Source organism: Musca autumnalis, unplaced genomic scaffold (assembly GCF_047663935.1).
Source record: "Musca autumnalis isolate F117 unplaced genomic scaffold, ASM4766393v1 scaffold_2, whole genome shotgun sequence".
Taxonomy (NCBI): domain Eukaryota; kingdom Metazoa; phylum Arthropoda; class Insecta; order Diptera; family Muscidae; genus Musca; species Musca autumnalis.
In genome coordinates, this window is record NW_027411755.1 from 127,220,774 (window position 1) to 127,236,872 (window position 16,099).

Below are 16,099 nucleotides of genomic sequence, written 5' to 3' on the forward strand. Positions count from 1 at the left end.
CTGCCAAAGCCGGTATTCCTGGCTTCTACCTCGTCTGAGGTAATTACCTTCCTCAGAAGAGTTTCCACCAGGAGCCAGTGGTCGTCGTCGATCATGCCGTCCGGATCAGATCTATCGGTGATCGCAACCTGGAGGTCATCCGGGGAGATCATCTTAGCGGGTCTTGTTGGATCCCGCGTCCTCTCACCTGAAGGTTGTGGGGGTTTCAAACCTTGGCCGACTTGGGTGGTCTTCCCTGGTTGAGCCCTTTGAACCGTCTGGTGGGCGGCCACTTCAGCAAAAGAGGCCGATTGATTGTTCGTCCGATTTTCCGCCGTCCTCTTAGCAATCGGATGTGGGTCTTCAGAAGATCTAACCCTCTTGACGCATTCCTGCGCAGGTGTCTTCGATTTCCCACTCTGCTTTGAGGTTGATGGACCATCGGACGTGCCAGTCACTATCCTCCCAGCTGTACCAACGCCTTTTCTCACAGCGTCAGAAGGGCAAGACTTACCAGGGGCAGTGGTCCTACAGTGGTCTGTGAGCCAGTCCTCTGTACAATCGGAGCTCCTGGTAACTCTCCGCTCTTCTTTGCCCCTGCAGAGCCAGAGGCAGTCGCCGACGAACCAGCCGAAGTAGGAGACACCCTGTGCGGTTGGTTGGTTTGCGTCTGTCCCTCTTTCCGCGCCAGATTCGAATCGGGTTTTGACCGATCCGCTATCTTAGGGGCCGAGGGTATCGGATCGCTTGACCCTACCGCAGACAACGAGGTTGTCCGCAAAGGGTTCGAGCTGCCCGAAACTCCCGGTTTTCCTTTGTTGCCTGGAAACGCTGCCTTCATCACAGCCGTTGAGCTGGAGACTGCTTCGTTTCTAGGGGTTGGAAGTTGATCGATCGGAAGGAAGATCTTCTCGGCGTGAGGATATTTGCTTTCAAAACGCCTCACAAATCGAAGCTTCAAACCGATCTCCCGAAATTGCGCTTGAGTTACCTCAGCGGAATTCACGCCTATAAAGCGTTTGCAATAATAAATAGCCCTTTTATAATTATATTTATCTTTCCTCTGTCTGGGCCCGCTCTTCTTGGCTGCCGAGGACAAGGAGTCTGATGTCAGTTCCTCCTCTTCATCCCCTTTTACCAAGGCATCTTGCCTAGACAGGGAGGGCTTGTCGGTAACGATCGACGCTTTTTCCCCTGAGGGAGTAGGTCTCTCGACTGCTGGAACTGTACCCCCTTGAGGGGCTGAAGGAGTTACCTCCTTGGACGATTGAGATGGAAGGATTGTGACATCCATCTCGTCGTCCGTCAGAGGGAAGTCCTCCCAGTCCCACGGCGGGGGCTCTCCTAGCTCAGTCTGAGAGTCTCATTCTCCTCCAGGAGACCGAGCAATTCCCTGCTCTGAGTATGTATGGCGTCGCTGACTACGTCCATTGTCAAAGTCGTCGTTCCGTCATCCATGAGCGAGGATGGGGTCATTACTGCACTGGGTTCATCATTGTCAGTTGTCGTAGCCGGGGTCGATATCGAGGGTTGGTTGAGGTTTGTTGTTTTTTGGTGGTTTGTTGTAAAATTCGAATTATCCATAGAAAATTTGATTAATGGGGGAGATGAGACAGTCATGGCATAGCCCTCCTCTACCATGACTAGGGCGCTAACTACTCGCTGAGGTGCCCAGGTATCAGCGAGGCTCCGTTCTAATACAGTTGGTACCCTAACTGCAAACCTTAGAAACACCGATGGGCACGAGGTCGCGTAACACCCCGGTGTTAGGGGATCTCACAATTACTTTGGTAGGAGATCGCTACCAAATATATGTCACTCAATCCGGAGATACACTTTCAATTCCAGTGCACTAAGTTGTTGCGTGACAGAGAGTGGATAACCTTTGGTCGATCACAGCCTCCCAGTTCAACACTACAAGAAGTTAAATGAGAAGATTGTGACGTCTAGCCCCCGCATCGCTTCAAGATTGTTATCCCCGGCGAGGAATGCTTTATTTACTTTATTACAATAATTCGGAATCGACTTTAATTACTAAGCACACAGCTTGTATCTAGTTAGCACGCAGCACTTCTTTAACCGATCTGTCTAGTTCAACGCTTAAAACACAACTACCTCGTTATTGCTAGTTCCCCCTGTATTTATACCCCAAAATCTCCCTGTTCGAGAGTCCTCTAGAACACGTCGAATCTGTACAACGAACACACAGACGCACATGCACTAAGCGAACAACCAGACTCACATACATAGGGGAAGATCAATACAAGTGGACAAACACACTACCCAGCTAGCAATTTTTGCCGAGGGCTCTGATATTAGATGTTTATCCGAGATCTCGTAGCGTTTTTTTCCGATTAGTTTCCGAGTACTCTGCACATTCTCTGAAGGGAATTTACTTATGCGTGTTTCTCTATTTCTCTACCCTATCTTCCGAAAACTTTCCGAGTACTCTGCACATACTCGGAAAAAATGGTTAGTTTCTTTTTCTCGCGAGCAAAATTCCCGAACTTTTGCTGAGAGTGCTGAGAGTATAAGAAATTCAAAGAAAAGGGAAAATTTTCTGTTTAGTTTGCATGCTGTAGCTTGTTTTTTAGTTATTTGGCAGATGTTATGTGGGTAAGACGTAGCGGAACACATTTTCTAAAACGTGTTTTTTAATCATTAAAATTGGTAATCCTTTTTTTGAGAAAAACAACAGTGTGATGACATATGAAAACTTTCATAGGAAAGGTTTTGTTTTAAATTATCAGCGATCAGCAGCAAGGAATAGTATATATAATATTATTCAGTTTATAAAGTTCAACAAATAAAGAAAATAATTATTGAGAAGTTCGCATCAAACATTCGACAATTTTCCGATTTTTTTCCAAACCTCGGATGAAACCTCCGATATTTTGCCGATTTTTTTCCGAACTTCGGATGAAACATCCGATATTTTTCCGATTTTTGTCCGAGCTTCGGATGAAACATCCGATATTTTTGTCCGATTTTCGGATATTTCGAAAATATTCAGATTTTTTTCCGAAGATCGAATCAAACATCCGATAATAATCCGATTTTCGAATATTCCTTCAGATTTTTTTCCGAATTTGTGCAGATAATCGAAAATTCCCTTAAAATTTCCCTTTTTTTCATTCGAGTTTTTTTACGAATTCTTTCAAAATTCGGAAAGAAACTCTAATATTCCTTCCGATTTTTTCCGATAAAACTTTCCGAATTCGTGGGCACCTTCACACAATTTTGTTCCGATTTCTGAACGAATTCGGCATCAGAATCGGATACTTGTGCAGAGTTTCGTTCCGAATTCGGAAAAAAATGTTAGGTGGGTAATGACGCAATTACAACAACAAACAAATGCAAGAAATAAAGAAGTAGCAAACTAAACGATAATTACATGATTATGGCAAAACAAAAGCACATCACATGAACGGTAAAGTAAGAACTAGAATGATGAAGAGAATTCTACATGGTAGTTGTTGTTGCTTAAATAAAGTAACTGCGTAATAAAACATTACGTTACAATTCAAATTTTTAAATTAACGGAAATTAAACTAAATTAACCTAAACCTATCAGTTACATTCGTAACAATATTTCGTTATTGTGTTGGTTTTGAAACACAAACACTTTGATAGTTTCCCAACATACCATTCAGTCTGATTTTATAAAATTTACGAAAAACAATTCGTATAAATACATGCTACAATTACACGGATAAGCTATTAATTAGCATACACATTCATTATTTTCAAGAGAATCAAGTTTCGTTTATTCTCCAGTGGCTACACAACAATTTATAATTAAAATATGATGTTTTGTTCGAGTAATGTTGTTTTTTTTTGGGTTGTCTTGTGTAATGGAAAAAATGTGTGTATGGAAAAATTTCATTTCAAAAACAAAAGCTCTCTTTTTCAATTGTGTGAGTGAGCAAATTGACATACACCGACAGGAGAAGTGCGCCCTTTGAGCAGCCTTGACCTACATACCCAGATTGTGTATATTGTTTTGACGTTTTAAAAACACTCGAAAAAAATTTAAAGTGGCACAAAGTTTTACCCAGCCTTTATAATTAAACGATGGTATTTTATATTTTAATACTGCTGTTTATACAGTGATTTCTTGCTTTATGCACTTCTCTATTGCATTCTTTAGAATTTGCTTTTATTCTATGTTTTACGACATCATATGTATTTATGCCTTGTTCAGACTGACGGTGTTTCGCTCTCTATTCGTTGTTCGACCCCAAAATACGATGTAATTACTTCATTTCCCATACAAAATATTGAGAACGAACAACGATTTGTGTACATTGTTCAATTTAAATTACTCTCAGAACGACGATAAAATATGTCCCATCTCTAACAAATGAGAGAATTTATCGAAATAAATTAATAATGACAGGAAAAATACAAAATTTAAAAATTTAATAAAAACCCAAACATTTTTAGAAAAACTGCAAAATATGAATGAAAAGTAAACGGTTTAACGACTAGTATATACTCAAATCGTAGCAAATTGTGTCCTCTCCTTCATTGCACTTGCACTTCTTGTCCATCGTTTCAAATTCGCGCACAAATTTAGAAACAAAAATCAAAAGCCTGCCGGAAAGTCTGTATACCAAAAAGTTATTTTGACAGGTCTCTCTCTCGTTAATTTTTAAAATAGAAAAAATTTGAAAATATACTGAAAACACTAAAATTGTAAGAAAAAATAGAAAACATGAATGAAAATTATATAATTAAATATTAAATAGATATCTGAAAGAAGGACAAATATTTTTTCAGTTCATATCAATTAACTTTACTCGTCTTTTGGCTGAAACGTTCTTTAAAATCAGTAAACAACAACTATGAAAATATGAATCATGTTGCTATGAATTGTGTGCCATGTCGTATGAACGGGTTAATTCGTGTACGTAATTATGAGAACGAACGACGTGATTCAAATGCTGGTATGAACATGTCATTACATATGTAAAAAAACTACATATTTTTACATAAATAAATATTTTTGTAATGATGAGTAATATGCTGTTTATATTAGAGCTTTTTGCAGTGTTAACCTTCTTTATGGGGATTTTTTTGAAATATAAGTAATGGAATTGACATTTAAAACCCAGTCGGTTTGTTAAATCCGGTTATATATAAACGGGCTATAAGGGATTTTATTTTTTTGACTTACATCATTCAATGATATTTTTCCGTTCAAGTAGTCTCGCGCAGCATCTGTTAACAGCTCGTCACTATAAGTTTTTTAGGAGGGTTGGCGTTTTTTATTTGGGATGGCGACTTCTATTTTGTTTTTCAAAATAGTCAGGCTTAATCCCGTAGTCGTTGTTTTAATTAAAACAACTTTAATTCATTAGTGGGAAAAATTGGCGATGTTTACCAAGGGGTAAGGCAGGGAAGACTATAGTTTCAGATCTCGCCACAGATCTTCATCAGTTCCCTTGTTTCTTGTTTTTCAACAAGAAACTTTTTATACCCAAGTGTCAATTGCCCGCTCAAATAGACACGTTTGCAAAGAAACACTCTGATCGAATTTCTTTGGCACTACCTAAATTAGAGCAACTTCACTTGCAAACAAAACCAAATCTTGATTCTCAGCGAAAAAACACATAACTATTTTTTTGGTATTGCATACGACTGTCCTCATCATCACTTTCTACGGCAACTGCTGAAGTTTATAGCTTTGTTCCTTTACTTTTTTAATAGTAAAAGTTGTTTAATAAGAAAGGTAAGCTAACGCTTCCTCTCAATTTAATTTTTTTCTTTCGACTGTTCCTAAAACGTCAACACAATATACACAATCTTTGTATGTGTGTGTGCTGTTTGAATAATATGCCAAACAATTTTAAAAGCAATCGAATTCAATGGTTTTTTAAAATAGTTTTTAGAACTTTTGTATGGAAGAAATTTGTCACCTTTTCATTGAAACAAACATTTTATCATATCCACAACTCGATTATGTGGAGAAACCTTGGCCCTTCATTCATTTTTCGTGTTCTTTATAAAATGCTCAACATTGGTATTGTAAACAAACCCACTTGTTGCTTTTGTGTTTACTAATTTTGATGTTTTAGGAATTCAGGAAAAAACAAGGGTTCCATAGATTTTTTCCATTTAAATCTACCTCTTTACTTATACCATGGTAGCAATGTCAAAAAGAAACATAAAAAATCAAATTTTTCTTTTATTTCACAGTTTTTTGTTTTATTATCGTTCACCTTTTTCTTCTGCTTTTGATCATTTTTTCTTCATTGTCAAATAATTGTCAAAAGATCAGTTACTTTTGCTCTCTCTCGCTCTCTTAAAAATTGCTTCAAGTTTTACCACTTTTTGGGGTTAAGGAAAGCTTTGCAGGTTAAAAATGGTAACCTCAGTAGTGGGATTCTGTAACACATTTTTTGCTGTTATCGATAATTGTCGGTAAAATTAAAATGCTTATAATTTCGATAATTAACGAAATTTTTCGGTAAGTTAACGTTGAATAAAAAGTAGTCGCTAGCCTCTACCGACACAAACAGTGATGCCAACATTTCTTTATGTTTTTAGTCATAATTTTGCGATTTAATTTTACCGATTTTTGTCGGTAACAGCAAAAATGAGTTACAGAATCCCACTACAGGTAAGTAATGGAACACAAATTATGTGACAGCTTCATTTAAAGTTGTTAATTCAACGCAATTTGTTTCACGAAACCACCCGTGTGACCTTCGACTTAAGTTAGTTTTGGTAAATGAATAAAAGGCAAAGGTCAGCCTAGTTCAAACTTTTCTCGGTCGTTCTTTATTCTTTTACCAGAAAGAACAAGCCAAGAAAGCGAAGCAAGCAAGAAAAAGCCATCGAGTTTTGGCCTTCAGATCTTTTTTCCTTCCGATCATTCTAATCTGACATATTGCAAAAACAAAGATGAAATAAAAATCTGAATATATATTTTTTCTAAAATAAATTAATACATACTTAAGTATATCGTCAGCACGTAAAACATTCTATAGTATAATTTAATTTACAACATTATTATCTAAAACACTTGTATTTACTTCGATCTGTTTTCGACGACCTAAGGCATAAGGTGGTTCGCCATTAGTTTTTACATAAAATGTCCCCCTTTTGGGCGTTGACGGTTCTCCACCCATTTTAAACTCTACACCTGATGTCGACAATATCCATTCATTGTCGGATTGCCGTTGACATAAAGTACCCCAAAAACCTTTTTCGCTTGTAATGGATTCGGCAAAATAGTTGTATGCCCTAGAGTGGGAGCAACCATAGATATAGCATTTCTTTTGATCTTTGCCAAAATTGGGATAAAATGTTGCATGTCCAACTGGATCTTCGAAACCCAAACTACTACTTGTCTGTATAGATTCGACATAATCTGCATCTGTGGGATCTAGACGTTTATTATCATCGATATTCCGGAATTTTGGTCCAGCAGGATCTAAGGCAAATATGGTATTAATACGAAACGGGTGAATTTGTTTACCAGCACTGCCTGAAATTTGTGCACCCAGTGAATGACCAATGAGATAAACATCACCAAAATATAAATTTCCTTTGAGATGTAAAAATCTCATAAATTCGGCAAGCAAAAATCCCAAATCTTCAATTAAATCGACTACTCCAAAATAATTTACATTCGAAGAGATTACACTCCAGTCCACAACAATAACATTAAAATCTGTTTCGTTTGCATCAGTAATGTCTTGGCCTGTAACATTATAGGCATGGAGATCACTTAATGATAAAATTGTATCGTTGTTTTCACTACTGATGTTGTAGTGAATCGTTGGTCGTGCCAGTGCCATGTAAGCATTTTTGACAGCTCGATTAAATGACCCTTTACTTTGACTCATCCAACCATGAACGATTATCCTGAAATAAGAAAAATATCAAGATTAAAAGAAACGAAGTTAAAGATAATAATATAATATATATCGCTCATTTACTCAAAGAGCGACACATTTCCAAAAATCAAGTTTCGAGATTTATGCCAAACTCCTAGTAAATAACCTGTTACTCGTTGAGTTTATACTATGTTTACATTTACGAAATCCACTCGATTTCAACTGTCAGTTCCATTGCTCAAACGTCAAAAGAAATCCAATCGATTTCAGATGAGTTTTCATTTGACGTATACACAAAGGAATTGACAGATCAAATCGAGTGGATTTCGTAAATGTAAACATAGTATTAGAGATATCGACATGAAAATTTGACACCCGATAAAGCAGAAATAGTAAAAAAAACAGAAATTGCTAACTCAGATATCGACATGAAAATTTGACACACGATAAAGCAGAAATAGTAAAAAAACAAATTGCTAACTCAGAAAACCCATTTTTGAGTTATGTCACTCTTTGAGTAAATGAGCGATATGTAACAAAAGAGAGATCAGTATCCGAATTCTGTAACTCATTTTTCGAGTTACCGACAAATATCGTTAAAATTAAAATGCTTATAATTTCAGTAATTAACGAAAATTTTTGATAAATTAACAACTAAAATAAAGCTATTGCTAATTCCTACCGATACCAACAGTGCTGACAACTTTTATTGATACTTTTCATTCATAATTTTGCATTTTAATGTTACCGATTTTTGTCGGTAACTCAAAAAATTAGTTACAGAATCCCATTACAGGGGCCTATTCTGTAACTTTTTAACAACTTTACTCATTGTTTATTTTACAACAATTTCATTTGTTTGTTTTGTAGTTGTTACAAAAACAAAAGAAATTTTAACAACTTTTCCATCGACAAAAGTTACAGAATAGGCCTACAGTATGCGATTCTCTAACACATTTTTTGAGTTACCGACCAAAAATCGGTAAAATTAAAATTCTTATAATTTCGGTAATTATCGATATTTTTCGATAAGTTAGCGACGAATAAAAAGTAGTCGTAAAGTTCTACCGATAGCAAGAGTGTTGTCAACATTTATTTGAATTTTTCATTCATAATTTTGCGTTTTAGTGTTAAAGATTTTTGTCAGTAACTCAAAAAATGTGTTAGAGAATCGCACTACAGATGCATTAAAACCAGTGAAAATAAACAATTTGGCCATTTTTGCAAATTTTTACAAAAACGTTAGGTCCCGTGCTCAACGACATAGGAAAGCTCTCTTTAAACACATTTTATAATACAAATTTCTGCGAGCTCAAAATAGTCACATATTTACTGGCTTTTGATTGGCTATGTTGATTTTTAATTTCTGCCAGAGTTTGAGGTTTTTCTCGTAATGCTATTAGGGGAACTTAAGGCCTGGGTACGTAAGCAAAGGCAGGGACTGAATTCTTGTTCTATGAAAATTTGAAATGAAAAAATATTTCCTTTATAATTTTTTTCATTTGACAGTTTTCTCCTTTATAAAAGTTTTCATTTCAAATTTTCATAGAAACAGAATTGAGCCCCTGGATTCATGGTAGAATAAGAAAAGGTAGCAGCAATACACAGCTGACTGAACTGGGTTGTAACGTTAGTGTCAAATTTCATATGACATTTTATACATTTATTTCTATTTCGATGTACATTAGGGACACATATTTTTTGAGGAAAAAATGTATCATTCGAAAAAAACCATTTCCCAGAAAGACTTCTTCTCCTCCTCCAAATTCGAACGATAAGCCGCGCAGTAAATCCCCGCTTGTGGAGGCGATACAACGTTTGTTATCATGTGAGGTATTTTGTCAAAATTTAAAAAAATAAAGCCCTAATAAACATGTGCTTCTTTGATTTTTAAAACAAAACATTGAAACAGCTTCTCCTTTTTCTATGAATTTCCAGCGACCCCAATTTTTTCTGCAAGAATTCTAATTTCTGCGAGAATTTATGCATTTAGCGGAATGATGTGGAAACATAAAAATTGAAAATGTAACGAATTTTCATTCATGTTTTCCAAAATATTCAACCAAATGTGAAATATATTAGTTTTATAAATTCCAATAATTTATAGACATTTCGTTCTTTTGTTTACATGGACCGGTGACAGTAACGTTACAAACAAAAACAAATTCCTTTGTGGTTGTTGTTGAGTTGTATTTGTTGTAGTATTTACTTTACCGTATATTTGTTCTACGATGGCTATTAGGGGAACTAAAGGCCTGGGTACATAAGCTGCCTCGCCTGCTTACCTTGCTTACTTCTGATAAAAGAAGAAAAAATAAAAGGGCAACCCAGTCCGAAATTTGCTCGGGCTTCTTTATTTTTTTATTTCTATTATGTCAGAAATGAAGTAGGAAAGCAAAGTAACCAGGCGAGGCAGCTTATATAGCCTTAAAGGCCTGGGTACATAAGCAGCCTTGCTTTATTTCTGACATAATAAAAATAAAAGAATAAAGAAGGCTTAGCAAATTTCGAACTAAGTTGCCCTTTCTTCTTTATACTTTTATTTTTATTATGTAAGAAATGAAGCAAGGCAAGAAAGCCAGGCGACGAGGCTATTTATCTACTTAGATCATTAAGGCCTGGTTACATAAACTGCAAGAAAGCCAGGCGACGAGGTTGCTTATGTACAATTATACGAATTAACCTACATCGTCGACAAGACATAATACAATTGGAGACATGTACAAGCTTTTTATCTTTTTTACAGATAAATACATATGTGAAATTTAGCTCTTTTATAGTCATTTTCAATGAGTAAATATCCATTTGAACCCAGTAGCGGAACTCAGCAAATACTTTCCCACACTAAATTGTATATACACATGCATATGTATACATATACGATCTCAGCATTTAATTTCTTGCGTTTTCCACGAGTGTATGCCTGAACATACTGCAACTTCCTACTGCACTGATAAGTCTTGAAATTCATTTCACTTTCACCATCACAATATTTCAATGCAAAGGTTATTTGTAAATGCCTCATGCATAAGCCTCTAAACGATTCACATTAATGCATTAACAGTGCAATGCGGGAAATAGCGTATTTCCTCAAACATTTCGTTATCAATGAACTGGGATCATTAACAAATTATGCACCATCGTAGATTATAGTTGGAAATGAATGTTAAAAGTGACACGATATGTGATACTGATCTAAATGAAAAAACAGCATTTAATTCGACTTTTTTATTGAGAGCAAACTTGAATTGTAACAGCGATTTACTTTTAGCGCCCAACGTTAACAAATGCATGTTTTTCGCTTACGATACGGTGAGGTTCCGGTACATCTTTTTCCTTAAGATATTTCTGATAAAATACTAAAAAGCTAGGGGCAACCTAGTCCGAATTTGGCGCGACCGGTCTTTACTCTTGTATCAGAAATGACTTATGTCAGCTTTATACCTCCACTTAAAACATGTATATAATACAGATATATGGAATTGACAAATTAAATGACGTATGTTTTAGAAAAACTGTTATATGTAAATTGGACTTTTTTATTCTTTTACAAAAATTGAGGCTTGGGTAATCATGAATTTCTAATTGTGTTCTCACCTTAAAGGCTGAAACCCAATTAGTTCGTCGCTTGCTTTGTTCGCTTTCCAAATGTCAAATTATAAAGCAATGCCAGAGATTCTTGTAGTACTGGAACAGACCAATTATCTTCCTACCAAAATTTTGCTGGAAAAATTGCGTGAATCGCTTTTTTTACGCATAAGAAACAGCCAACTATAGGGTCAATAGTTTCGGCGTTTAATTAATTAAAATCAATTATCTAATTATCGTTTTTCATCATAAATTAGTTTGTTTCGGAAAGCGTATTTATATACATAGTTAGAAAGTATATCAAGTTTTTGCACTCTTGTATTTTAACAAATTTATATTAACAATAAATGTACGTACGTATACACATCTGCATGTGACGAAACTTACCGCGTTGGATGATCAGCATTGAAACCTGATCTCATAACACTATCAACATCATCAGTAATTATTTCACGGCCGCATTCGGGAAAGTCACGTTTATATAAGAAGAATTGCATTTTAACACGATCATTGCTAACAAACGGTATCCAATGTTTAAAGAATTTTTTCAAAAATGACTTGTCAAAATGACGTTTGAAGAATCCACCAGTTGGCGCTTTCAGTGTGTGAACGCAAACGTCATCATTCGTGTCATTCAACTCTTTAGATTCAGTTGGAGCACACACTACTGGTTTCAATACTAGGTAAAAAAAAACAAACACAAACAAAACCGGCATGAAAACAAAGAAATCCCTGGACAAATAATAATTTGGTTATCATTAGATTTCATTCTATTTCCACTCTTTAATTTACCATTTGTTAAAAATATATTCAACAGAATTAAAATGAATGTAATTTTAATTAAACTTGGCCGCGCCTCCGGAAGTGTATGCATTTTAATATGTTGTTGTTGTTTAAATTTACCTAACCGATAATTTCACTTCGATTAAGAATTCAGTACCAAAAATTTATAATAGCAATGTTAAAAATAAAAAAATGACCAATTTAGCGTCAGCTGCATGAAACAAATACACAAAATGCTACAACGCTGACCTGCTCAATGGTCTCAATGGTTGGTGAGTTAATAACCGACTGACTGCCATTGTTTATTTTGATTTTCTGATCAGCATCGCCAAGTTTGTGATGTGTGCAAGTACAGTGCGTTTAAGAAGATCGTTTGTTCACAATGGCGAAGAGATTATGAATTCCACACATGTTGATGAATTACATGGCATTGTCGCTTACGTCTCTTCTCTTTAATGTAGTGCTGCTCATACAACTACAAACATATTTTGTTATTGTGTTGGTTTTGAAACACAAACATTTTGATAGTTTCCCAACATACCATTCAGTCTGATTTTATAAAATTTACGAAAAACAATTCGTATAAATACATTCTACTATTACACGGATAAGCTAATAATTAGCATACACATTCATTATTATCAAGAGAATCAAGTTTCGTTTATTCTCCAGTGGCTACACAACAATTTATAATTCAAATATGATGTTTTGTTCGAGTAATGTTGGTTTCTTGGGTTGTCTTATGTAATGGAAAAAATGTGTGTATTGAAAATTTTCATTTCAAAAACAAAAGCTCTCTTTTTCAATTGTGTGAGTGAGCAAATTGACACACACCGACAGCAGAAGTGCGCCCTTTGAGCAGCCCTACTTTAATGAATGAAAGATCTTTAAAATCACGTTTCCCGCCAGCAATGAAAATTCCAATTGTCGCAATTAAATTAGTCCAGGGGCTCAATTATGTTTCTATGAAAATGGGAAATGAAAACTTTTATAAAGGAAATAACTGTCAAATGAAAAAAATTATAAAGGAACTATTTTTCATTTCAAATTTTCATAGAACAAGAATATAGCCCAGAACTAGTTCTAAGCCGTCCTAATACAAAATCGCCCTTAAGTAATGTAAAGGGACCCAATTGACATCTTTATATCCCCAAGTAAACGACGAGGCGTAAGTTGTGGATGTTTACTCGTAAATGAAATCCACCACCCGCTAGCAATGAAAAGCTTTTAAGGTGAGAACACAATGAGAAATTCAGGAAAGCCAAGGGCGGATATTCGGCCGTTGAATTCCATTTTTCTTCATGACAAACGCTTTTTTGCGCTGCCTATGAAGTTATGAGTTTACTTTGAACGCTAACACGCCGTGGCAAAATTTTTTTTATATGTTTTTTTATTTTTTGAAATTTTGCTTGTTGGGGCGAAGATCATTTTTAATAATTTTTATAAATTTTCTCGTTTAGAGTTAAGCTTGATCGAAATGTTTTTTGCAAGTGAAAAAGGAAAGCTAAGGACTCGAACCCAAGGTACTTTTATTTATTTAAAAAGGTACTTTTTATTAATTTTTATGAACAAAAAAATTTTATTCAGTAAAAAATACAACAAAGGCGTATATCTATGAAATCTGAGAATGTTGCAAAATCGTAGATATTTTATACCATACTGGAGGGTATACTTAAGTTCGTCATTCCGTTTGTAACACATCGAAATATTCGTCGGAGATCCTATAAAGTAAATAACCATGTCCGTCCGTCTGTTGAACACATTGAAAAATTCATGCTTATCCAAGCCTGAATTTGTGTCAAGGAATTAAGAAATGCAAAATCGCATTTGAATTAGGTAGTACCTGGCCTTTATTCATTTATTTGAAATTGAGCGTGAAGCAAGCAACAAAAGTCATTGTGTTTCTAACTTAAAGGCCTAGGTACATAAGCTGCCTTGCCTTGATTGCTTCTGATAAAAGAATATGTCAGAAATGAAGCAGGAAAGCAAGGCAAGCAGACGTGGCTGCTTATGTACCGAGGCCTTAAAGGCCTGCGTACATAAGCTGCCTTGCCTGATTGCCTTGCTTACCTGCTTCATTTCTGACGTAATAAAAATAATAGAATAAAGACAAAATTTCGAACTGGGTTGCCATCAGTTGGAAATTAGGTCGGCCTTCTTTGTTCTTTTATTTTTTATTGAAGCAGCAAAGCAAGGTAATCAGGCAGAGCAGCTTATGTACGCAGGCCTTAAGTCAGTTCTGGTAAGCGAATAAGAAACGGTCGAGCAAAGTTCGAACTAGATTGACCTTCGCCTTTTAGTCTTTTACCAGAAATAACTTAAGCAAGAAAGGCACCCAATGGATATTTCTTGCTTGTTTCGATTTCTTGGCTTGTCATTTATGGTAAAAGAATAAAGAACGGCCGAGACCAATTCGAACTTGGTTGTCTTTAAGTTTACATACAATGAAAAAAGTTGCTTGCTTAAAACTCAATTCCATGTAAAAGAATAAAGGGGATGTTCTACCTAATTAAAATGCGAACTTGTATTTCTTTATTCTTTTAAATAGAGGCGAACGACATGCCGCATACTAAAACACCGCTTAGTCGATGGTCAGACTAGCACGGTTTCAACATGGCGACGTCAAGTTTATAGGCGAGGGGTATGAAGTAGTGAAACCCATGTACATGGTTTTCTGTGTTTGTTGTGTTGCCTCTTCTTGTTCTTCGTTGCAAGATTTTTTCTTCAATTTTCTTTCATTTTTATTTTCTCAAGCAAACGTTAACAACAAAACAAACATAAATATATTTAATAAAAACATTTAATAAATGAAATAGTGAAAATTTAACTATTAATATTAATTTAATTAATAATGTTAATTATTTTGTGTTGTTTTTTGGTTTATTTATGTCTTTTTTTGTTTTTATTGGTATGAGAAACACAACAAACGCGAATGGTAAAATAAAGAGGACACGCAAAGATCTTAAATTTCACGTTAACGTGTGTGGACATTAACGAAATTTGAAAAGAAACTTTAACGAAATTGGTTTCATGAAACCTTGCTAGTCTGACCATCGACTTATAGATGCGATACAATATTTGTTAATATGTGTGGTATTTTGTTAAACTTGAAAAGAAAAAAGCCCTAATAAACATGTGCTTCTTTGTTTTCAAAAGCAAACGATTGAAACAGCTTCTATTTTTTTAATGAATAACCAGCGACCAAAACATTTTTGCACGAATTCTACTTTCTGCGAGAAATTATGTATTTAATGGAATGATATGGAAACATTCAAATTGAAAATCTAACGAGTTTTCATTCATGTTTTTCAAAATATTCAATCATATGTGAAAGATTTTTAGTTTTTTAAATTCCAATAATTTATAGACATTTCCTTATTTTGTTTACATGTACGTTGACACTAACGTTTACAAACAAAAACCAGTAACAAAAACCGACTATATAATACCCTACACCACTGTGAATATGTAAAATATATATGGGACCTAAATCCAAATCTGAACCAATTTCGATATAATTTGGCACACTTATTTCTAGGCCAAATCCCGACAAACATTCCAAATTTTATTGAAATCGTACATATATAGCGCGTTTCGTGCATCAAATACCTAAAATCGGCCGAGAATATATATAGGAGCTATTGCCAAATCTGAACCGATTTCTATATAATTTGGCACACTTATTTCTAGACTAAATACCTTCGCACAAACCAAATTTAATTGAAATCGGACATATATAGCGTGTTTCGTGCACAAAATTCCTTAAATCGGGCGAAAATATATACGGGGGCTATATCCAAATCTGAACCGATTCCTATATAATTTGGCACACTTATTTCTAGACTAAATTCCGTCACACATTCCAAATTTCATTGAAATCGGACATATATAGCGTGTTTCGT

The 16,099-nt window shown here is 35.3% G+C and overlaps 1 protein-coding gene across 1 annotated transcript; it reads right to left on the reverse strand.

The window, feature by feature from the left end:
• Positions 1 to 6,891: 6,891 nt before the first annotated feature.
• LOC141394607 (phospholipase A1) lies at positions 6,892 to 12,495 on the reverse strand. The gene is made up of 3 exons (XM_073969291.1): positions 12,207 to 12,495; positions 11,802 to 12,093; positions 6,892 to 7,854 (listed from the first exon to the last, which is right to left on the reverse strand). The coding sequence occupies exons 1-3, from the start codon at positions 12,286 to 12,288 to the stop codon at positions 6,981 to 6,983; spliced, it is 1,248 nt and encodes a 415-aa protein (XP_073825392.1). The 5' UTR covers positions 12,289 to 12,495; the 3' UTR covers positions 6,892 to 6,980.
• Between the last annotated feature and the right edge of the window lie 3,604 nt (positions 12,496 to 16,099).

Coding starts and splice junctions, on each gene's coding strand:
- LOC141394607 (XM_073969291.1), bottom strand. CDS start 12,288: ATGCATACACTTCCGGAGGCGCGGCCAAGTTTAATTAAAATTACATTC. Junction 12,094..12,206: donor GAATATATTTTTAACAAATG/GTAAATTAAAGA, acceptor TTTTTTACCTAG/TATTGAAACCAGTAGTGTGT. Junction 7,855..11,801: donor AATGCTGATCATCCAACGCG/GTAAGTTTCGTC, acceptor TTCTTATTTCAG/GATAATCGTTCATGGTTGGA.